We start from the raw sequence: 25,050 nt of genomic DNA, 5'->3' as shown, positions 1-25,050 counted from the left end.
GCAAGCTGTAGTAAAGGTTCCTGCTCCATGGAAATCTGTTCCCTACCTTCAGAATCCTACCAAACATGTTAGGGTCTTCCACCAAGCAAAGTGGGTCAAAAGACTCAATTTCAGCTGCTTCTGAGAGAAGGTGGGTTGAGTTGAGGGGTTTTTTTTTTTTTGAGATGGAGTCTCGCTCTGTAGCCCAGGCTGGAGTGCAGTGGCGCAATCGTGGCTCTCAACTCACTGCAACCTCCGACTCCCTGGTCCCGGTTCAAGCAATTCTCCTACCTCAGCCTTCCCAGTAGCTGGGATTACAGGCACAAGCCACCATGCCCAGCTAATTTTTGTAATTTTTAGCAGAGACGGGGTTTCACCATGTTGGCCAGTCTGGTCTTGAACTTCTGACCTTGTGATCTGCCTGCCTCTGCCGCCCAAAGTGCTGGGATTACAGGCGTGAGCCACCGTGTCCAGACGAGGGGGTGTTTTTAACCTCTGCCTCCTCATCCAAGGGGAAGATTTCAGATTTTCTAAGAAAAAGTCCCTCCTTGATTTTCCAGCCTCAGGAGATGTCTCTAGGACCCAGAGTCTAAACCACCATGCCCAATGATGTGAACGAGATGCCACTTACACTTTTCTGGTAGCCACAACAAAAAAAGTAAAAAGATATAGAGAAAATTGGCTGCTCTGGAATAGTCATTCTTTTGTTTCTTTATTTTCCTAAGGAAAAAAAAAGAAGAAGAAAAAAAAATAGAATCTTCCTTTTGGCCAGAACCGCTATCTTCTAGTAACTCACCAAAATGACGAGCACCCGAAATATGTTCTCTAGGCCTTTTAGAAAACACAGAGTTGGCCGGGCACGGTGCCTCACTCCTGTAATCCCAGCACTTTGGGAGGCCAAGGCGGGCGGATCACCTGAGGTCAGGAGTTCGAGACCAGCCTGGCCAACATGGTGAAACCCCATCTCTACTGAAAATACAAAAAAGTAGTCAGGCATGATGGTACACGCCTGTGACACCAACTACTTGGGAGGCTGAGGCAGGAGAATTGCTGGAACCTGGGAGGCAGAGGTTGCAGTGAGCTGAGATTGTGCCACTGCACTTCAGCCTGGGCAACAGAGTGAGACTCCATCTCAAAAAAAATAAAAAAATAAAAAAAAAGAAAGAAAGAAAACATGGAGTTGTTCCTGGGCAACGTATATGCAAATTTATAAGAAAGATGATATTGTAGACATCAAGGGAATGGGCACTGTTCGAAAAGGAGCCGGGTGCGGTGGCTCACACCTGTAATCCCAGCCCTTTGGGAGGCTGAAGTCAGTGGATCACCTCAGGTCAGGAGTTTGAGACTAGCCTGACCAACATAGTAAAACCCTATCTCTCCTAAAAATACAAAAATTAGCTGGGCGTGGTGGCGGGCCCCTGTAAAAGGAGGCTGAGGCAGGAGAATCGCTTGAACCTAGGAGGCAGAGGTTGCAGTGAGCTGAGATCGTGCCATTACACTCCAGCCTGGGCAACAAGAGTGAGACTCCATTTCAAAAAATAAAAAAATAAAAAAGAATGCTCCACAAGTGTTACCATGGCAAAACTGGAAGTCTACAATGCCACCTAGCATGCTGTTGGCATTGTTATAAACAAACAAGGACAAGGTTCTCTCTAAGAGAATGAATGTGCATATTGAGCAGATTAAACACTCTCTGAGCTGAGGCAGCTTCCTGAAGCGCGTGAAGGAAAATGATCAGAATAAAAGAAGCCAAAGAGGAAGATGCCTGGATTCAGCCGCAGCGCCAGCCTCTGCTCCACCCAGAGCAGCACACTGTGAGAGAACCAACCGGAAGGAGCCTGAGCCGCTGGAACCCATTCCCTATGAGTTCATGCATAATAGGTGATTAAAAAAAAAAAACCTCCGGACTGTAAAAATGTTTCTCTTCATTATGTAGAAGTGTGGTGTCCTCTCCCCCAAAGAAATATTTAGAGCAAATTTAAATTTTATCCTAATATATTATGTAATGTCTTTACTATTCAAATTTAGTTTATGTCTTGCTGAAAGACGTGAGGTGGCTTATTGTGCAACAAATTATTCAATTGCTTAGAAAACAGCCAGATATACTTTTTTCCGGTTTTTTTTTTTTTTTTTTGAGACAGAGTCTCACTGTGTCGCCCAGGTGGTTGGAGTGCTGTGGTGCAATCTTGGCTCAATGCAACCTCTGCCTTCTGGGTTCAAGAGATTCTCCTGCCTCAGCCTCCTGCTGTGATTACAGGTGCCTGCCACCATGCCTGGCTAATTTTTGTATTTTTAGTAGAGATGGGGTTTTACCATGATGGTTGTCAGGCTGATCTCAAACTCCTGACATCAAGTGATCCACCCACCTTGGCCTCCCAAAGTGCTGTGATTACAGGTGTGAGCCCCTGCACCTGGCCTAGGCCAGATACTATTTATGAAATATTTGTACTGATTTGAAGATAGTCTCTGTAAATCAACATGGAAGAAATAAAATAATTTACAAAAATAAGTGGAACGTTATCTACTGCATTATGGCTAAGCTCAGGGAAAGTTTAATAGTCATAATCGTAGCATTAAAAAGCTGGGTTTCAAGGATCAAGAGTTTGCTTTTGAGGGCTGGGTATGTTGGCTCACACCTGGAATCCCAGCACTTTTGGGAGGCCGAGGTGGTTGGATCACCAGAGGTTGGGAGTTTGGCCAACATGGTGAAACCCTGTCTCTTCTAAAAATATAAAAATTAGCCAGGCGTAGTAGCAGGTACCTGTAATCCCAGCTATTTGGGAGGCTGAGGCAAGAGAATCACTTGAACCCAGAAGGTAGAAATTGCAGTGAACTGAGATCACACTGCTGCACTCCAGCCTGGGCAGCAGAGCAAAACTCCGTCTCAAAAAACAAACAAAGAAAAAAAGAGTTTGCTTTTGAATCCTACTGAAAAAATAGATTGTTTAGGGCAGAGTGCAGTGGCTCAGGCCTGTAATCCCAGCACTTTGGGAGGCTGAGGGGAGTAGATCACCTTCTGTCAGGGGTTTGAGACCAGCCTGGCTAACATAGTGAAACCCCATCTCTACTAAAAACACAAAACTTAGCTGGGCATGGTGGTGGTCACCTGTAGTTTTATCTACTTAGGAGGCTGAGGCAGGAGAATTGCTTGAACCTGGGAGGCGAAGGTTGTAGTGAGCAAGCTCCTACCATTGCACTCCAGCCTGGGCAACAGAGACTCAGTCTCAAAAAAAAAAAAAAAGATTGTTTAAAGCATCCATTCTTTGTGTGATACATACTAGTTTGGAATTGCTTTGAGCAAGCATGAAACAGGGCTCAGAAAATAATAGTGGTTATAGCATTTGTCTTAGGCCATTGTCTGGCAATAACAATATACCACAGACCTGGGTCAACAGTAGAAGCTTATGTGGGGTTCTGGAGTCTGTGAGGTCCCATGGTAAAAGTGCTGGCAGGTTTGGTGTCTTATGAGAGTCTGGCCTTCACTTACCAACAGGCTTCACCTCTTAATACTGCCACAATGGGTCTGGGCGTGGTGGCTCACATCTGTAATCCCAACACATTTGGAGGCCGAGGTGGGCAGATCATCTGAGGTCAGGAGTTCAAGACCAGCCTGGCCAACATGGCAAGCAAGACCCTGTCTCTACTAAAAATACAAAAATTAGCCGGGTATGGTGGCATGCACCGGTGATCCCAGCTACTCAGAGGGCTGAGGCAGGAGAATTGCTTGAACCTGGGAGGTGGGGGTTATAGTGAGCTGAGATCGCACCATTGCACTTCAGCCTGGGTGAGGAAGTGAAACTCTGTCTCAAAAAGAAAACAAAACAAAACAAATACTGCCACAGTGGCGGTTAAGTTTTTTTTTCTTTTCTTTTGATTGAATGTTTTATTTTGAGATAACTGTGGATTTACATGTAGTTATAAATAATAGAGATCCACGTACACTGTATCCTGTTTCTCTCAATGGCAACATCTCGCAAAACTATCGTGCAATGTCACAATCAATATATTGATAATAATAAAATGTCAATATATAGAACAGTTCTAGCACCAAAATTAAAAAATAGAGAAAATTATTTTTAGCAGTATAGTTTATTTAACCCAATATAAACAAAATAGTATCATTGCAACATAATCTAATCAATATATAGAATCAATGTGATTACATTAGATTCAATATAATCAATATAAAAATTGTTGAGTTAATTTAAATTCTTTTTTTATTCCAAGTCTTCGAAATACAGTTTTTGTTGTACATTTAACAGTGGATCTCAATTTGGCTGCCACATTTTAGGTGCCCATTAGCCCCATGTGGCTATGGCTACCACATTGAACAGAGCAGATCTAGATTCTGCCTCCTGTCTCCTCCCCAGCCAACCAGTTCCATCTTCCTGTCTCTGGTTGCAATCTTTTCTTTTTTTCTTTTTGGAGTTTCACTCTTGTTGCCCAGGAGTGCAATGGCGAGATCTTGGCTCACTGCAGCTCAGCTCACTGCAAGTTGCTTCACTGGGAGGCAGCTTGGTTCACTCTGCCTTCCAGGTTCAAGCGATTCTCCTTCCTCAGCCTCCCAAATAGCTGGGATTAGAGGCATGCACCACCACGCCTGCCTAATTTTTTTGTATTTTTAGTACAGATGGGTATTCTCCATGTTGGTCAGGCTGGTCTCGAACTCCTGACCTCAGATGATCTGCCCACCTCAGCCTCCCAAAGTGCTGGGATTATAGGTGTAATCCATCACACCTGGCTTGCTGTATTTTATTCATTAGAAGTGAGCCACTAGGGCTGGGAACAGTGTGGCTCATGCTTGTAATCCCATAACTTTGGGAAGCCAAGGCGGGCAGATCACGAGGTCAGGAGATCGAGACCATCCTGGCTAACATGGTGAAACCCCATCTCTACTAAAAATGCAAAAAATTAGCCGGGCGTGGTGGCACACGCCTGTAGTCCCAGCTACTCGGGAGGCTGAGACAGGAGAATCACTGGAACCCAGGAGGTGGAGAATGCAGTGAGCAGAGATGGCGCCACTGCACTCCAGCCTGATCAACAGAGCGAGACTCCGTGTCAAAAAAAAAAAAAAAAAAAAAAACAACCAAAAAACAAAAAACAAAAAAAAACAGTGAGCCCCTAGGTTAAGTCCCCACTTAAGGGGAGATGATTACACAGGAAGTCACTGGGGTCACCTCACAGGCTGCCTACCACAGGAAGCTCAGAGTTGTGATGCCAACAAGGGGTTTGCCCTTTGTCAGTTCTAAGAGAGGCCAGGCGAGAGATAAGAGATATTTATCAAAGTCAAGAACTTGAGGCCAGAAGTAGGGAGCTCCACTGGGGTGGACAGGCTAGGTGGAAGAGGAACCAGGCTGGGTGCAGTGGCTCACACCTGTAATCCTAGCACTTTGGGAGGACAAGGCAGGAGGATCACTTGAGGCTAGGAGCTCGAGACCAGCCTGGGCAACATAGGGAGACCCTGTCTCTAAAAAAAGTACAAAGATTGGCCGGGTGTGGTGGTGCACACCTATGGTCCCGGTTATTCAGGAGGTTGAGGTGGGAGGATCACCTGAGCCCAGGAGGTCAAGTCTGTAGTGAGCCATGGTCAGGGCACTGGACTCCAGCCTGGGCAATAGAGTGAGACCCTGTCTCAAAAAGAGGAAAAAAAGGAGGAACAAAAGAATGAGTGACAGCCAATAATGGATGACCTGAGATGGGATGACCTGCTTATGGGGCAGCATCTTGAAGCATGAAGCTGGGCACAACTGATACAGGTGGATGGTGGTACAGTTCAACAAGACAGGAAATAAAGAGGGTCACTGGTTTACTCCAGGACAAGTTGATTTTGTGGTGCCTCTGGAATTTTCAGGTGGAGAGGTCCTATGGGCAATTGGAAAAGGATGGGAGATCTAGAGAGGACTCACAGGTGCAGGGTTTGGAACACAAACACTTAGACTGCAGCACAGAGGCAGGAGCAGAGCATCAAGGGAAACTGAGGCACACTCAGTTCCATAGGGCAACCACTGCTGAAAATGGCTGTAGGACATTTGCTATTCTTCTTTGAGACTTGTCATGAGCCTGCTACCCTAAACTGTGTTGAAATTTTTCTTAAACTCACTATATTTATTTATCACTTTATTTATTTTGAGACAAGGTCTGGCTCTTATCGGCCAGGCTGGAGTACAGCAGTGTGATCTCAGCTCATTGCAACCTCCACCTCCTGGATGCAAGTCATCCTCCTACCTCAGTCTCCCAGGTATGGGACTATAGCTTTGCACCACCACGCCTGGCTAATTTTGTATTTTTAGTTGACACAGGGTTTTGCCATGTTGACCAAGATGGTCTCAAACTCCTGACCTCAGGTGATTCACCTGCCTCGGCCTCTCAAAGTGCTGGGATTACAGGTGTAAGCCACCACACCCAGCCGTGGTTAATATTTAAAAGATTTTTTTATTTGTACAGATGAAGGTATCGTTATGTTGCCCAGGCTGGTCTCACATTCCAGGGCTCAAGTGATCCTTAGCCTCTGAGCAGTTGGGACTACAGATGTATTCCACCATGTCTGGCTCTTTCCTTGTTTTTTTTTTTTTTTTTTTTTTTTTTTTTGTATTTGTTTTTGTTTTTTTGAGACAGAGTCTCACTCTGTTACCCATGGCTGGAGTGCAGTGGTGCCATCTGGCATCTGGGCTCACTGCAACCTCCGCCTCCTAGGTTCAAGCCATTCTCCTGCTTCAGCCTCCCAAGTAGCTGGAACTATAGGCATGCACCACCACGCCTGGCTACTTTTTGTATTTTTGGTAGCGATGGGATTTCACTATGTTGGCCAGGCTGGTCTCCAACTCCTGACCTCAGGTGATCTGCCTGCCTCAGCCTCCCAAAGTGCTGGGATTACAATTGTGAGCCACCGCGCTCAGCTCTTTCCTTGTTTTTTAAATAACCCTGACTTATAAACTTTGTAAGTTTTGAGGATTACTGGTCAAGTATTTAAAAAATTTTTTTCTTTTTTGAGATGGAGTCTTGTTCTGTCACCCAGGCTAGAGAGTGCAGTGGTGGGATCTGAGCTCACTGCAACCTCCGCCTCCTAAGTTCAAGCGATTCTCCTGCCTCAGCCTCCTCAGTAGCTGGGATTACAGGTGTGTGCCACCATGCCAAGCTAATTTTTGTATTTTTAGTAGAGACAGGGTTTCACCATGTTTGCCAGGCTGGTCTTGAACTCCTGACCTTGTGATCTGCCTGCCTCAGCCTCCCAAAGTGCTGGGATTACAGGTGTGAGCCACTGTTCCCGGCCTCCAGTCAAGTGTTTTGTAGAATGTCCCTCTATTGGAATTTGTCTGATGTTTTTCTCATAATCAGACTGGGGTTATGACATTTTACAGGGAAGACCACAGAGGTAAAGTGCCATTCTCATCACATCATATCAAGGGGTACATGTGATCAACATGACTGATTATTGGTGATGGTGACCTTGATCAACTGTCTGGGGTAGTTTCCCATGCTTTTCCACTGTAAAGTTGCTCACCTCCCCCCAAACCTTTCCATACTGTATTTGTGTGTGTGTGTGTGTGTGTGTGTGTGTGTGTGTGTGTGTGTGTGTGTTTTGAGACAGGTCTCACTCTGTTACCCAGGCTACAGTGCTGTGGCACAGTCATGGCTCATGGTAGCTTCAACCTCACAGGTTGAGGTGATCCTTCTGCCTCAGCCTCCCAAGTAGCTGGGGCTACAGGCTCGCCCCACCATGCTTGGCTAATTTTTAAATTATTTGTAAAGATGAGGTCTCCCTATGTTGCCCAGGATGGTCTTGAACTCCTGGGCTCCTGCCTCAGTCTCCCAAAGTGTTGATTAAGCCACAAGCGATCCTCCTGCCTTGGCCTCCCAAAGGGTTGGGATTACAGGAGTAAGCCACCGTGCTCAGCCTATACTGTATTCTTTAGAAGGAAGTTATCATGAGCAATCTGCACTTCAGGAGCGTGGAGTTATGATCACCTTCTTCAGGGTGGAATATCAACATCAGTGATTTAGAATTATTCTGCAAGGAGATTTGTCTTTTCTTCCCATTTATTTATTTAGTCATTTTTTATATGTAAGTATAGACTCCTGGATATTTATTTTATTCTTTGGGTTACAATGCAATGCTACTTTGTTATTCAAATTGCTCAAGCTTTGGCCATGGGAAGCTCTTTCAGTTGGTTCCTCTGGGGCTTTGACATTTCCCAATCATTGTTTTATTTGTTTTTCCATTTGAGCATTTCCTTACTTTCTGACACTATAAAACACTCTAAGTTCATCTTGTATATTTCCTACTCTAGTCCTAGACTTAGTTTATTTCTCCAAGGAGGCCTGGTTCTTTTTATTGGAGAATTGTATTAAAGCCAAGATCTGGGTGCTGGGTGTATGCAACTCAAATGTATTTTCTTTTCTTTTTTTTTTTCTTTCTTTCTTTCTTTCTTTTTTTTTTTTTGAGACAGAGTTTTGCTCTTGTCGCCCAGGCTGGAGTGCAATGGCCAGATCTCGGCTCACTGCAACCTCCGCCTCCTGAGTTCAAGCAATTCTCCTGCCTCAGCCTCCCTAATAGCTGGGATTATGGGTACTCACTACCACACCCAGCTAATTTTTATATTTTTAGTAGGGATGGGGTTTCACCACGTTGGCCTGCCTGGTCTCGAATTCCTCCTCAGGTGATCCACCTGCCTCAGTCTCCCAAAGTGCTGGGATTGATTACAGGTGTGAGCCACCGTGCCTGGCCTCTTTTCTTGAGACAGAGTCTTACTCTGTTCCCCAGGCTGGAGTGCAGTGGCGTGATCTTGGTTCACTGCAACCTCTGATTCCCAGGTTCAAGTGATTCTCGTGCCTCAGTCTCCTGGAGTAGCTGAGACTACAGGCACGTGCCACACGCCTGGCTAATTTTTGTATTTTTAGTGGAGACGGAGTTTCACCATGTTGGCCAGGCTGGTCTTGAACTCCTGACCTCAGGTGATCCACCTGCCTCGGCCTCCCAAGGTGCTGGGATTACAGCCATGAGTCACCACACCTGGCCTAATTTTTGTATTTTTAGTAAAGATGGGGTTTCACTACGGTGGCCGGGCTGTTCTTGAACTCTTGACCTCAGGTGATCCACCCACCTTGACTTCCCAAAGTGCTGGGATTACAGGCATGAGCCACTGTGTCTGGCCTAGACTTGGAATTTTTTGTTTGCTTGTTTGTTTGTTTCAGATGGAGTCTTGCTCTGTCACCAGCCTAGAGTGCAGTGGCTCGATCTCGGGTCACTGAAACCTCTGCCTCCCAGGTTCAATTCTCCTGCCTCAGCCTCCTGAGTAGCTGGGACTACAGGCACACACCACCAAACCCAGCTAATTTTTGCATTTTTAGTAGAGACAGGGTTTCACCATGTTGGCCAGGGTGGTCTCAATCTCTTGACCTCGTGATCCCCCCACCTCAGCCTCTCAAAGTGTCGGCATTACAGGCTTGAGCCACCACTCCCAGCAGACTTAGAATTCTTGTTTTTTGTTTTTGTTTTTGACTAAGTCTCACTCTGTTGCCCAAGCTGGAGTGCAGTGGTGCTACCTCCACTTACTGCAACCTCCACCTCCTGGGTTCAAGCGATTCCCCTGCCTCAGCCTCCTAAGTAGGTGGAACTACAGGCACGTGCCATCATGCCAGGCTAATTTTTATATTTTTAGTAGAAATTGGGTTTCACTAGGTTGGCCAGGCTGGTCTTGAACTCCTGACCTCAGGTGATCCGCCTACCTTGGGCTCCCAGAGTGCTAGGATTACAGGCATGAACCACCACGCCCAGCCTAGACTTGGGATTCTTTAAGATCTCATGTCTGTCTCAACTTGAGGCAGTGAAGGGCAGCCAGCATTGCTGGGTTTCACAGGAGTCTGAAATCCTTTCAGGGCTTACCTATAGGTGTGAACCCGTTTGCCCCTCAGGCCAGCCTGGGATGCATGGCTGTCCTGCACTTCCCTGGCCCTGGCCGTTCTCCCTCATTCCCGGGTCACTGACTCTAGCACTCATCCTCTGGGCTTCAGGACAAGTGAGCCTAGTTTTCCAAATGTCGCTCCTGGTGTTCATCTCTCTCCGTCCTAGAATTTCTATCCTTTTCTCTGTTCTATGTGGCTGGCCAAAGACTAATTCTGAGGGTCTTGATAAGCCTGGTTCTACCATTCCACGGAGCTGGGTCTCTCGCTAGGTTTAGATGTGGCCTCACTATTGATCAGGCGGCTTTAACATGGAGTCTAACCCTTCTTCACTTGGAGTCTATCTCTTTTGCTGGGTGAAGTCATTGCCCTTTCTTCCCAGCAACTCCTAGTGGCCCTCTCTGTAAGTTTCTTGTTTTGTTTTGTTAAAGTTCCAAGGATATTTGTCAAACTGAAAAGACTGACCTACCCAACCGCAAAATGATTGCTAAATCCTTTCTCAGTCCCACCCTGAACAGGGACCAGTTATCCCAAGTAACACTCATTTCATTCCCCTCATACTCCCTCCAACCACAACAGTTTTCCAGAATAAATCACCATAGCTTAATATCCAAAAAGTACCTTAAACATGTAACAAGGGGCTTGTCAACACAAAGATGAAATGAGATTTTCCTGCATGGGTATCTAGAAACACTAGCCTCCCCTATGCCCAGATGGTTATTTAGCAAGTTAGCATGTAAAGGCAGAGTGTACATTTTTCTAGGGCATGCCACAGGGACTGATTTAAATTAAGTGGCAATATTACTTGTAGACCTTGCATTTTCACAGCCTGGGAAAATTGATGGTTTGATTGGTGCCATTAAAATTGGAGTTTTCTTAAGGGTCCTGTAAATAGAGGATATCTCATAATGTTTACTCTATATAGAATATAAATATCATTCTTGAGTTGGTGACTAGGGTGAAAGTACAAAGAACTATAAATTGAAATTCTTAACTAATGCCGATTCAATGGAAGTTATATACACTTTCTCCGTTTCCATATCTGTTGCTATTGAGATAGACCACTGGTAGAGCCAATCCCTTGACATGGTCTAAATTAAATACACACTGTTATCTAGAGGAGAAAATGTCTTCTTGGCATCATCAAAGGAAACTTGGTAAGCTTATTTTCTTCTTTCTTTGGAGATTTACACTGACATTTGCTCTAATTGTTCTTGCAGTTTCATCCATCACAAAGAAGCTAGTGAAAGGGGATTAAAAAGCTTCTCAGTGTCCTTTGCTATAAAGATTTTTGTTTGCGATTACTTTCCTTTGGAAAGGAAAAATCCTACTTGGAAGACATAAAGCACTAGCAAATGTTAAGCAGAGGGCAACACTCCTGCAGTCAGAGCAAGGTTTCTCTTCTGGGGAGAGGACCTGCCGTTGCTTGGCCACTCCGCAGCATGGAGTTACAGCACTGGAAGTGGAATCCTGAAAAACTGGGAAAGCTCATCTCATCTCATCATTTTTGGTGGTGCTATGGGCTCTTTTTTCAAACTCAAGTGGGCTTATACTTATACCAACCTAACTGCATCTTCTCCAAACCACTCTTAAAAACTGCCAATCATCAAATTGAGGTTATCTCTAGTACAAAAACAAAAAAAGGAAAAAGAAAAGAAAACCTCCCAATCTTCCAGATTGCTATACTTCTCAGCTTTCCACTGAAAATATTATTATTATTATCATTAATTAATTTATTTATTTTTGAGATGGAGTTTTGCTCTTGTTGCCCAGGCTGGAGTGCAATGGCGCAATCTTGGCTCACTGCAACCTCCAGCTCCCGGGTTCAAGCGATTCCCCTGCCTCAGCTTCTCAAGTAGCTGGGATTACAGGCATGCACCACCATGCCCAGCTAATTTTGTATTTTTAGTAGTGATGAGGTTTCACCATGTCTGCCAGGCTGGTCTCAAACTCCTGACTTCAAGTGATCCACCCTCCCTGGCCTCCCAAAGTGCTGGGGATAAAGGCATGAGCCACCATGCCCGGCAAAAATATTATTTTTTGCAATCCGTGAGAACATGTATCTCAGAGTAAATTGAGGCAAATGCCTGAAGTATTTTAGACATAGAAAGGTAATGAGATCACACATAGCAGAACTGGATCATTTTATCTCCAGTTCAGAACTGGAGAAAACAGTATTTTAAATCCTGCACCTTGGAGAAAAATGCAATTACTGTTGAAGAGTATATCAATTATTAAGCGTGGAGTCAATGCTATTTTGGTTGCATCTACAATGAGAAGATCATTTCCAGGAATGCCATACACTTCACTTTAGTCAAACCCAGCCCCAGTCTTTCCTCTAAGGCAGAAATAGCAGCATTGAACATGGTGGGAGGAGGGCTGGGATTGTGGGGCTGGGAAATAGATTGTTAAAGGGACAGAAGGATAGGAACAGCAGATGTTATTGAAAGCTAACTCCTAAACTAGTTAATTTTGGTTCATTAATGTTGGTAAAGGCAGCTCTCCTCTTTGCAGAATGGATAGGACACAGTGGGGAACTTTCATTCAGTTTGAAAGTGTCTTTGATTTTTCTTTCGAGCAGAATCCTTGCCCAGCTGTTTGAATATGTTCTATGATGTGATAAGGGTCAGAGTTGGGGCATCCCCCTCTCTCTGCCTGGCTCTTCCACTTCCTTCCTGTCTGGGCTCAAGGCCTGCTTTGCTGGAAAGCTTCTCCCCCGATCTCCAGCACCCAATCAAACAGTTGGGTATCAGAGATGTCAATCTACCATCAGGGCAACAGCCTTCTACATTTTTTTTTTCCGTATTTTCTACAGTTCCTAAGCCAAGACACTATAAAAAAGAAGCAGTTCTTTTGTTTCATAAGAGTATCATTAAGACATAATTCACAATTTGCTCATTTGAAATGTTTGATTCAATAGTTTGATTCTCTCTTGTAGTTCCTGATCTGCTTTCACATTTTCTCCCTTCTTCAGGGACAGAATGGGTGAAGGTGGAGACCCAGACATGGTGGGAGCTGATCTCAAGAACTTTTCTGACTAAAGCATCTGCTAGGTAAGGAATAATAGGGGTATACTCATTGATGCAGGATTGGAGTCTGCTGAATGAGGATTTCTGCCACGCTTTTTTTTTTTTCTTTTTTTTGAGACAGTGTCTTGCTCTGTCACCCAGGCTGGAGAGCAGCGGTGCAATCTTGGCTCACTATAACCTCTGCCTCCTGGGTTCAAGTGATTCTCCTGCCTCAGCCTCCTGAGTAACTGAGATTACAGGCATGTGCCACCATGCCCAGCTAATTTTTGTATTTTTATTTATTTATTTATTTTTTTTATTTATTTATTTATTTATTTTTTTGAGACGGAGTTTCGCGACCGTTACCCAGGCTGGAGTGCAATGGCGCGATCTCGGCTCACCGCAACCTCCGCCTCCTGGGTTCAGGCAATTCTCCTGCCTCAGCCTCCTGAGTAGCTGGGATTACAGGCACGCGCCACCATGCCCAGCTAATTTTTTGTATTTTTAGTAGAGACAGGGTTTCACCATGTTGACCAGGATGGTCTCGATCTCTTGACCTCGTGATCCACCCGCCTCGGCCTCCCAAAGTGCTGGGATTACAGGCGTGAGCCACCGCGCCCGGCTAATTTTTGTATTTTTAGTAGAGATGGGGTTTCATCATGTTGGCCAGGCTGGTCTTGAACTCCTGACCTCAAGTGATCCACCCACCTCAGCCCCTCAAAATGCTGGGATTACAGGCATGAGCCACTGTGTCCAGCTCTGCAGTGCTTTTAATCACAGGAAGCTGGCAGACATGGCAGGTATGGGGGAAAGCAATGCCAAGACCTTCTCTACCAGAATGCCAACCATTTAAGAAAACTGAAGTGGTGGGCCAGGCACGGTGGCTCATGCCTGTAATCCCAGCACTTTAGGAGGCTGAGGCGGGTGGATCACGAGGTCAAGAGATCGAGACCATCCTGGTCAACATGGTGAAACCCCATCTCTACTAAAAATACAAAAAGTTAGCTGGGCATGGTGGTGCGTGCCTGTAATCCCAGCACTCAGGAGGCTGAGGCAGGAGAATTGCCTGAACCAAGGAGGCGGAGGTTGCGGTGAGCCGAGATCGCGCCATTGCACTCCAGCCTGGGTAACAAGAGCGAAACTCCGTCTCAAAAAAAAAAAAAAAAAAATAGACTATTTTTTAGAGCAGTTTTAGGTTCACAGTGAAATCAAAAGGAAGGTACAGAGATATATAACCCCTTTCCCCCAACATACGTAGCCTCCCCCTTAACAAATATCCCTCACCAGAGTCGCATATTTGTTACAGTCAATGAAACTACATTGGCACATCATAATCATCCAAAATCTAGGCTGGGTGCAGTGGCTCACACCTGTAATCCCAGTACTTTGGAGGCTGAGGTGGGAGGATCGCTTGAGTCCAAGAGTTTGAGACCAGGCTGCATAACATAGTGAGACCCCATCTCTACAAAAGATAAAAACAATTAGCAGGGCATAGTGTCACACACCCGTAGTCCCAGATGCTCAGGGGGCTGAGGTGGAAGGATTGCTTGAGCCCAGGAGGTTGAGGCTGCAGTGAGCTGAGATGGTGCCCCTGCACTCCAGCCTGGGTGGCAAAGCAAGACTGTTTCAAAGAAAAAGAAAAAATAAATCTATAGTTCATATTAGGGTTCACTTTTGGTGTTGGAGACTTCTATGGGTTTGGACCAGTTAGCTTTTTAAAAATAGGGACAAGGGAATGAAAAAAATAGGTTTATAGGCTAGAATAGCTGGGGAAAAACTCTGAGAAAGTGACATTTGAACTGAGACTTGATTGACAAGAAGGAATGAGTCACCTAATCTGGGACAGCGTGTTTGTGCTCTAGGCAGAGAGAGCAGCAGGTGCCAAGCCTGGCCCAGGTGTATTTCAGAAGAGGGGGATGCAGGAACCAGCAATAATGGGCCTCAGGAAAAAGAGGTAATCTGGTAGAATGCTACATGCTCAGTTTTCATTTATTTAAATAGGTTTTTTTGTTTTGTTTTTGCTTTTGGATTTTTTATTTTTTTTTTTTTGAGACGGAGTTTCGCTCTTGTTACCCAGGCTGGAGTGCAATGGCGCAATCTCGGCTCACCGCAACCTCCGCCTCCTGGGTTCAGGCAATTCTCCTGCCTCAGCCTCCCAAGTAGCTGGGATTACAGGCACGCACCACTATGTCCAGTTAATTTTTTGTATTTTTAGTAGAGACGGGGTTTCACCATGTTGACCAGGATGGTCTTGATCTCTTGATCTCGTGATCCACCCGCCTCGGCCTCCCAAAGTGCTGGGATTACAGGCGTGAGCCACTGAGCCCAGCATTTTTGGATTTTTTTTTTTTTTTTAAAAACAAATCTAAGTGTTCTATTCACCAAAGATATTATAATGTCCAGCCCCAAACCATTTTACTGCCCCTAAAATCCCAATGCCTCCTGCCTCCCTCCCCAGAAGTCCTAAAATCAGCCTTCTAATTCTAGAGTGGCCTTATACTCAAAACACAACCCCTGGGTACAGGTATAATACAAAAGCAACAAAAGCTGTAACCTTTTAAAGAGTTAGTGTAAGGTAGGATAGCTTAACATGAATTCTGCTCCTGTAAACGTGTTGCTCGATCTGTTTTTGCAAGGTTCTTCACGTAAAATTCTAATCTGGTGCTGAGGGCAATAAATTCAGAGTGAGGTACTCTGAACTGTGTTCTTCTACTACTACAAAAAAAAAGAGAAAACGATTTCTGCACTGATGAGTGCAAAAGCCTTAGGGGCTCCAAATAAAAGCTGAGTGGTTTTTCTCCATGAGACATTTGCCTACGGTAAAGCCTGTAAGTCCCATGCATTCTCCATCTTAGGAAGTCCATCACCCATGCTTATTTCTTCACCACCAGCCAGCCAACAGCTGTTATCTTTTCCAAACCCCTCCCTTTACTTATCCAACCATTTTCTGCACATAGCCTTATGTTCAGCCCTCTACCCAAAGAGGGTGGTTCACCTTGAAACTCTGTGTTATCAAGGCCCCTGATGGCCTCCACTGCATCCTCTGCCCGCTCCATGTGTACGAAGGCATAATCTTTCACGATGTCACATTCGATGACCGGACCATACTCCTCGAACTTGGCTCGAAGCTCCTTATTAGTGCAGGTGGGACTGATGTTGCCCACATGCAATTTTGTTGAGGTTTTGCTCTTATTCTTGCTGGCTTCCACGTTGATGTTCACCCCATGAAGCTTGTAATGATGCAGGTTGTGTATGGCATCTTCCACTGCAGTTTTGTCTTCTATGTGCACAAAGCCGTAATTCTTAATGATGTCACATTCCAGCACCTTCCCATACTGCTCGAAAAGAGAGCGGATCTCCTGCTCTGTGGCCTCCCGGGGCAGGTTTCCGATGAACAGCTTCACCATCCTGACAAGAGCCCGCACAGAAATCTGCAAGACCTCCTCCTCGCGGCGCGGACGCTTCTGACCACATTTTTGGATTTTTGAGACAGAGTCTTGCCCTGTTGCCCAGGCTGGAATGCAGGAATGAGATGCCGACTCACTGCAACCTCTGTCTCCTGGGCTCAAGCCATGTTCCCACCTCAGCCTCAGGAGTGGCTGGGACTAAAGGTGTGTGCCTCCATGCTTGGCTATTTTTTAAAGGCTTTTGTAGAAATGAGGTCTCACTATATTGTTTAGGCTGGTCTTGAACTCCTTGGCTCAAGCGATCCTCCCACCTCAGCCTCCCAAATGAGGTTCGGATTATAGGCATGAGGCATGGCACCTGACCTAGTGTTTTTTGTTGTTGTTGTTTTGTTTTTTAATTAAAAACATAGGCCTGGCGCAGTGGCTCATGCCTGTAATCCCAGCACTTTGGGAGTCCTAGGTGGGTGAATCACCTGAGGTCAGGAGTTTGAGACCAGCCTGACCAAAATGGTGAAACCCTGTCTCTACCAAAAATACAAAATTTGCCAGGTGTGGTGGTATGCACCTGTAATCCCAGCTACTCGGGAGGCTGAGGCAGGAGAATCACTTGAACCCAGGAGGCAGAGGTTGCAGTGGGCCGAGATTGCGCCATTGCACTCAGCCTGGGCAACAAGAGTGAAACTCAGTCTCAAAAAAAAAAAAAAAAAGAAAAAGAAAAAGAAAAGAAAACATAATCTTTTCACACAGTTAAAAAAAAAGACAAAAGGTTAATAATAACCAACAAAGTAGGTCTCAGGTCTAACCTCACTTTCCTAGTCCCTCGACCAAGAAACAACCACTCATAACTATTTTATGTATCTTTTCAGAAATCTTATTATCAGCCAGGCACAGTGGCTTATGCCTGTAATCCCAACACTTTGGAAGGCCAAGGTAGGAGGACTACGTGAGGCCAGGAGTTTGAGACCAGCCTGGGCAACATAGTGAGACCCCATCTCTATAAAAAATAAGTAATTAGTTGGGTGTGGTCATGGGAGGCTGAGGAGGGAGGATTGCTTAAGCTTAGGAGGTTAAGGCCACAGTGAGCTGTGATTGTGCCACTGTAGTACAGCCTAGGAGCCAGAGCAAGACTATCAGCAGTGGCTCACTCCTGCAGTCCTAGCACTTTGGGAGGCCAAGGTGGGAGGACTGCTTGAGCCCAGGAGCTGGGGACCAACCTGAGCAACACGGTGAGACCTTCTCTCTACAAAAAAATTAAAAATTAGGCACAGTCATGCTATTCCAGCTACTCAGGAGGCTGAAGAGAGAGGAAGCCACTTGAGCCTAGGAGTTTAAGGCTACAGGGAGCTATAACTGCACCACTGCACTCCAGTCCAGGCGATGGAGTGAGATCCTGTCTCAAAAAAATAAAACATAGGTTGGGCATGGTGGCTCATGCCTGTAATCCCAACACTTTGGGAGGCTGAGGCAGGTGGATCACCTGAGGTCAGGAGTTCAAAACCAGCTTGACCAACATGGCGAAACCCTGTCTGTACTAAAAATACAAAAATTAGCTGGGTGTGGCAGCGGGAACCTATAATCCCAGCTACTCAGGGAGGCTGAGGCATGAGAATCACTTGAACCCAGGAGGCAGAGGTTACAGTGGCCAAGATCGTGTCACTGCACTCCAGCCTTGGCGACAGAGCAAGACTCTGTCTCAAAAAAAATTAATTAATTAATAATAATAAATAAATTATTCTCCAGGCAGGGAGCGGTGGCTCATGCCTGTAATCCCAGCACTTTGGAAGGCCGAGGCGGGGGTATCACCTGAGATCAGGAGTTTGAGACCAGCTTGGCTAACGTGGTAAAACCTCATCTCTACTAAAAATACAAAAAAAATTAGCCAGGCGTGGTGGCACACCCCTGTAATCCCAGCTTCTCGGGAGGCTGAGACAGAATTGCTTGAACCCTGGAGACGGAGGTTGCAGTGAGCCAAGATTGCACCATTCTACTCCAGCCTGGGTGACAAGAGTGAGTCTCTGTCTGAAAAAAAAAAAAAAAAAAAAAGATAAAAATATATTAAAAAAATAAAAAAAACAGATTAAAAATAAAATAAATAAATTATTCTCTAATTCCTCAGTCCCCACCCACACACCTCTCTCTATTTTCAAATCCAATCTGAAGGAATTAAGGAATCACCATTGGCATTTAAAAATAAGCTTAAATGAAGTCCAAGGTGTTAAAATTTTATTTTTACTTAAAAATATATTATATTATATTATATTATATTATATTATATTATATTATATTATATTTTGAGACAGGGTCTCACTCTGTTGCCCAGGCTGGAGTGCAGTGGCATAATCACGGCTCACTGCAGCCCTGACCTGGGCTCAAGTGATCCTCCTGCCTCAGCATCCCTAGTGGCTGGGATCACAGGCATTGAGCAGCACCACACACAGATAATTTTTTAAAAATTATTTTTAGGGCCGGGCGCGGTGGCTCAAGCCTGTAATCCCAGCACTTTGGGAGGCCGAGGCGGGTGGATCACGAGGTCAAGAGATCGAGACCATCCTGGTCAACATGGTGAAACCCCGTCTCTACTAATACAAAAAATTAGCTGGGCACGGTGGCGCGTGCCTGTAATCCCAGCTACTCAGGAGGCTGAGGCAGGAGAATTGCCTGAACCCAGGAGGCGGAGGTTGCGGTGAGCCGAGATCGCGCCATTGCACTCCAGCCTGGGTATCAAGAGCGAAACTCCGTCTCAAAAAAAAAAAAAAAAAAAAAAAAATTATTTTTAAGGCCAGGAGTGGTGGCCTGTAATCCTAGCACTTTGGAAGTCTGAGGTGGGTGGATCACCTGAGGTCAGGAGTACAAGACCAGCCTAACATGGAGAAACTCCGTTTCTACTAAAAATACAAAATTAGCTGGGTGTGGTGGCACATGCCTGTGATCCCAGCTACTTGGGAGACTGAGGCAAGAGAATCACCTGAACCCGGGAGGCAGAGGTTGTGGTGAGCTGAGATCATGCCATTGTACTCCAGCCTGGGCAACAAGAGGAAAAAAAAAAAAAATCCTCCATCTGAAAAAAAATATATATTTTTAGTAGAGACAGGGTCTCACTATGTTGCCCAGGCTGGTCTTGAACTCCTGGGCTCAAACAATCTCCTGCCTCAGCCTCCCAAAGTGCTGGGATTACAGGCATGGGCCATCGCACTGGGGTTTACTTTTTTATTACGGACAATTTCTTTATTTTTTTCTTTTTTTGGCCTCCCTCCCTCCCAATAATTTCAAATAAAATATATATAAAAGTGGAGAGATTAATAAAATGAACCCCATTAGCTTTAATAATCAGTTTAGGGGGCTGGGCACAGTGACTCATGCTGGCAATCCTAGCACTTTGGGAGGCTGAGGTGGGCAGATCATTTGGAGTCAGGAGTTCGAGACCATCCTAGCTGACACGGTGAAACCCCTCTCTCTACTAAAAATTCAAAAATTAGTCAGGCGTGGTGGTGGCCACCTGTAATCCCAGTTACTCAGGAGGCTGAGGCAGGAGAATTACTTGAAACTGGGAGACAGATAGAGGCTGCAGTGAGCTGAGATTGAGCCACTGCACTCCAGCCTGGGTGACAGAGTGAGATTCCTACTCAAAAAAAAAAAAATTGTCAATTTGTGGCTAGTCTCGTTTCATCTACATTCCCACCCACTTGCCCTTGCTCTTGGTTGTTCTTAAGTACATATCAGACATTATATGATCTTGTCCTTAAATATTTCATGATATGAAAGTAGCTTTTGGAAGACTAATTATCTTGTAAAAGGATCCGCATTCTTGATTTATCTGATTGCTTCCTCTGGCATCACCTAACTGGTTCCTCCATCCATGGGGGCGCTTAGTGCTTGGTAGAGAGGAGCGGTAGTGCTGAGCCAGCATGGGAGGTAAGACAGCTTGCACAGTGTGTGGGTTTCAGTATTGTGTCTGGCACTTACTTGTTAGCTGTGGGACCTTGGGCAAGTCATCTGATCTCTTGAAGCCTCATTTCTTCATCTGTACAATGGGAGAAATAAGAACAGTGGTTCTGTGGGCAGAAGGGTGCATGGCGCCTCCTAGAAGGGTTTAGCCATTGTACACAGCAAGGTTCACAGAGTGGTGACGGGGAGAAGGGCCATCCCAGTCCAACAGGGCAGCATGATGGGAGTGAGGCTGGGGTGAAGATTACAAAGAGGGGCTGTTCCTATAATGGCAGCAAAAATGTTTTGCTGTTTCCAGCTTTGCAAAGCTGGAAATTTAAGGAAGAGAGTGTTTCTTTTGCTTGAATAAGAGCAAAAAGTGGCCAGTTGTGGTGGCTTATGACTGTAATCCCATCACTTTGGGAAGATGAGGTGGGAGAACTGCTTGAATCCAGCAGTTTGAGACCAGCCTGGGCAACATAGAGAGACGACATCTCTACAAAAAATAAAAAAAGAGCTTAAAGGGTCCTGGAGCAGAAGAAAAAGCAAGGACATTGATGTGAGATGGTGTCTTAGGTGTGACATAGGGGTGACATGGCCCTCTGGGGGCTTCTCATCTTTAAGAATGTGGTTCATGGGGCTGGACATGGTGGCTCACCCTGTATCCTAGCACTTTGTAATCAGAGGCCGAGGCGGGCAGATCACCTGAGGTCAGGGGTTTGAGACCACCATGGCCAACATGGTGAAACACTGTCTCTACTAAAAATACAGAGAATTAGCCAGGCATGGTGGCGCATGCCTGTAATCCCAGCTGCTCAGGAGACTGAGGCAGGAGAATCACCTGAACCTGGGAGGTAGAAGTTGTAGTGAGTCAAGATCATGCCACTGTACTCCAGCCTGGGCAACACACTGAGACTCTGTCTCAAAAAAAAAAAAGAGATGGGAGAGAGATCCAAGATGGCTGATGACTAGCAGCTCGGGATCATAGCTCCCAGTGAAAGCGCAGAGAACGAGAGGACGCCACACTTTCAGACGAATTTTTGTTGCTCACAGACCAAGAGATTCCCAGCAGAGCAGCCCCACGGGTCGCCAGGGCGACTCTTGTGGCCGGCGCGGCAGTTTTGCTGTCGCCTCAGCGTGGCAGTTCTTGGTGCAGAGTCTGGAGATACCCGTGCAGAAAAGCACCATCAATCTTAACACCGCTGTTTTGGCCGGCGCAGTGGATTGCTCAGATTTTGGCGCTGGGAATCAACAAGTTGGATGTCCGCTCAGAGACCTAGTTAGAAAGTCGGTCATTACAAAGACGACAGAGGGATAAATATATAACGAAGGGAAGAAACCAGCCTAAAAAGGCAGAGAATACTCAAAATCAGAATGACTCTCCCTCTATAGGGGATCGCAGTTCCTCATCAGCAATGGAACAAGGCTTAATGGAGAACGAGTGTGTTCCATTATCAGAAGCAGGTTTCAAAAGGTGGGTGATAAGAAACTTCTGTGAATTAAAAGAACTTGTTCTAACCCAATGCAAAGAAACTAAGAACCTTGAAAAAAGGTTTGACGAAATGCTAACGAGAATGGACAATTTAGAGAGGAATATAAGTGAATTGATGGAGCTGAAAAACAACACGAGAACTTCGCGAAGTATGCACAAGTTTAAACAGTCGAATTGATCAAGCAGAAGAAAGGATATCAGAAGTCGAGGACCAGCTCAGTGAAATGAAACAAGAAGACAAGATTGGAGAAAAAAGGATAAAAAGGAATGAGCAAAGTCTCCAGGAAATATGGGACTATGTGAAAAGACCTAATTTACGTTTGATAGGTGTACCTGAATGTGATGAAGAGAATGAATCCAAGTTGGAAAATACTCTTCAGGATATCATTCAGGAAAACTTTCCCAACCTAGCAAGGCAGGGTAATATTCAACTCCAGGTAATACAGAGAACACCACAAAGATATTCTTCAAGAAGACCAACCCCAAGGCACATAATCGCCAGATTTATTAGGGTTGAAATGAAGGAGAAAATACTAAGGGCAGCCAGAGAGAAAGGTCAGGTTACCCACAAAGGGAAACCTATCAGACTTACAGCAGATCTCTCAGCAGAAACCCTACAAGCCAGAAAAGAGTGGGGACCAATATTTAACATCCTTAAAGAAAAGAACTTTCAACCCAGAATTTCATATCCAGCCAAACTAAGCTTTATGAGTGAAGGAAAAATTAAATCTTTTGCGAACAAACAAGTACTTAAAGACTTCACCACCACCAGGCCTGCTTTACAAGAGCTTCTGAAAGAAGCACTATACATATAAAGGAACAACCAATATCAGCCTTTCCAAAAATATATCAAAAAGCAAAGAGCATCAACACAATGAAAAATTTACACCACCTAATGGGCAAAACAGCCAGCTAGCATCAAATGGCAGTATTAAACTCATATATATTCAAATTGGACAAAAAGCCAAAACCCATCAGTATGCTGCATCCAGACCCATCTCACATGCAATGATACACAAAGACTCAAAACAAAGGGATGGAGGAAGATTTACCAACCAAACAGAGAGTAAAAATAAACAAATAAATAAAAAGTAGGAGATGCAATTCTCGCCTCTGATAAAATAGACTTTAAAGCAACAAAGATCAAAAGAGGCAAAGAACGACATTACATAATGGCAAAAGGATCAATGTAACAAGAAGAGCTAACGATTCTATAGATCAACAAGATAGAAAATTAACAAGGACATCCAGGACTTGAACTCAGACCCGGAACAAGTAAACTTAATAAACATTTATAGAACTCTCCACTTTAAATACACAAAACACACATTATCACCTCACACCTATTCCAAAAGTGACTACATAATTGGAAGTAAATCACTTCTCATTAATCGCATACCATTTCATGGGTTTAAATGAAATATTGGTTGGCTGCTTGTTTGTTATTTTCTTCCCTTATTCCTTCCTGTCTACATCATTAAGTATAATTATTGGTATAAAAGAGGTTTTCAATACTCATTTCTAAACTGCATTCTAGCCTGGGCAAGAAAGCAATACTCCCATTCTCTCTCTCTCTTTCTCTTCCTTTTTCTTCCTCTTCTTCATTCTTTTTCTTTCTTTCTTTCTTCCTTTTTAAAAAAAAAAAAAAAGAAGAAGTAAAGAAAGCATTACTGTATGAAAGAACCATAGACTCAACTGCCCAGGATAATGATAGTAACATCTGAATGAGGTGAGGAATGTACAAGAGAAATTCTCCAAATAGGAAAATTACATAAATACACCTTTCAGCATTTATATATAAAAAAAAAAGAACGTGGTTCACGGGGTGAGATGGGTGTGAGGGCAGTTTATTTATTTATTTGTTTTCATTTCTTTCATTTTTTTTTTTTTAAGATGGGGCCTATGCTATGTTGCCCAGGCTGGTCTCGAGCTCCTGGGCTGAAGGGATCCTCTTACATCAGCCTCCTGAGCAGCTGAGACTACAGGTATACACTACCACACCCAGCTTTGAGGGCATGAGAAGGAACAGGAGCCCCTCTTAGGGGCCTGCTGGGCATCCCCCACCTCAAAGCGTGGAAATAAAAAGAAATTCTTGAGCTCCTTCAAGGTAGATTCCAGGCACTAGCTAGCCCTGAGAAGTAAATAAGTAACCTGACAAGCAAGAAGGTAATAGTAGATTAAAATATGTCAGAGGTGTTTGAACCAGAGCAACTCCATCTTGAATAGGGGCTGAGTAAAATAAGGCTGAGACCTACTGGGCTGCATTCCCAGACAGTTAGGCATTCTTAGTCACAGGTTGAGACAGGAGGTTGGCACAAGATAAAAGTCATAAAGACCTTGCTGATAAAAACAGCTTGCAGTAAAGAAGTTGGCCAAATCCCACCAAAACCAAGATGGTGAAGAGGTAATCTCTGGTCTTCCTCAATGCTACTACACTCCCACCAACGCCATGACAGTTTACAAATGCCATGGTAACGTCAGAAGTTTAGCCTATATGGTCTAAAAATGGGAGGCATGAATAATCCACCCCTTGTTTAGCATATCATCAAGAAATAACCATAAAAATGGGCAACCAGCAGCCCTTGTGGCTGCTCTGTCTATGCAGTAGCCATTCTTCATTCCTTTACTTCTCTAATGAACTTGCTTTCACTTTACTCTATGGACTCACCTCCAATATTTTCTTGTATGAGATCCAAGAAGCCTCTCTTGGGGTCTGGATTGGGAACCCTTTCCTTTTTTTCTTTTTTTTTTTCTTGAGACAGAGTCTTGCTCTGCTCTGTTGCCCAGGCTGGAGGGCAATGGCTCAATCTTGGCCCACTGCAACCTCCACCTCCCAGATTCAAGCAATTCTCCTGCCTCAGCCTCCAAAGTAGCTGGGATTTACAGGCGCCCACCACCATGCCCAGCTAATTTTTTTTTTTTTTTTTTTTTTTTTTGAGACGGAGTTTCGCTCTTGTTACCCAGGCTGGAGTGCAATGGCGCGATCTCGGCTCACCGCAACCTCCGCCTCCTGGGTTCAGGCAATTCTCCCGCCTCAGCCTCTTGAGTAGCTGGGATTACAGGCACGCGCCACCATGCCCAGCTAATTTTTTGTATTAGTAGAGACGGGGTTTCACCCATGTTGACCAGGATGGTCTCGATCTCTTGACCTCGTGATCCACCCGCCTCGGCCTCCCAAAGTGCTGGGATTACAGCGTGAGCCACTGCGCCCGGCTATGCCCAGCTAATTTGTATGTTATTAGTAGAGATGGGTTTTCACCATGTTGGCCAGGCTGGTCTTGAACTACTGACCTCAGGTGATTCAGCCGCCTCAGCCTCCCAATGTGCTGGGATTACAGGT

General features: G+C 44.9%; 1 protein-coding gene across 1 annotated transcript; it reads right to left on the bottom strand.

Moving 5' to 3' along the window:
- Positions 1 to 15,250: 15,250 nt before the first annotated feature.
- On the bottom strand, positions 15,251 to 16,377 carry LOC105716075 (RNA-binding protein 4-like). The gene has a single exon (XM_064364278.1). The coding sequence runs from the start codon at positions 16,292 to 16,294 to the stop codon at positions 15,761 to 15,763; it is 534 nt and encodes a 177-aa protein (XP_064220348.1). The 5' UTR covers positions 16,295 to 16,377; the 3' UTR covers positions 15,251 to 15,760.
- Between the last annotated feature and the right edge of the window lie 8,673 nt (positions 16,378 to 25,050).

This window comes from Aotus nancymaae, unplaced genomic scaffold (assembly GCF_030222135.1).
Source record: "Aotus nancymaae isolate 86718 unplaced genomic scaffold, 86718_ANA_hifiasm-v0.15.2.pri h1tg000057l, whole genome shotgun sequence".
Classification (NCBI taxonomy): Eukaryota; Metazoa; Chordata; class Mammalia; order Primates; family Aotidae; genus Aotus; species Aotus nancymaae.
The sequence above is the reverse complement of the archived record's forward strand: the minus strand, read 5'-3'. Positions and strand labels throughout refer to the sequence as shown.

What these genes read in the sequence shown, in the direction of transcription:
- LOC105716075 (XM_064364278.1), bottom strand. Translation starts at nt 16,294, where the DNA reads ATGGTGAAGCTGTTCATCGGAAACCTGCCCCGGGAGGCCACAGAGCAG.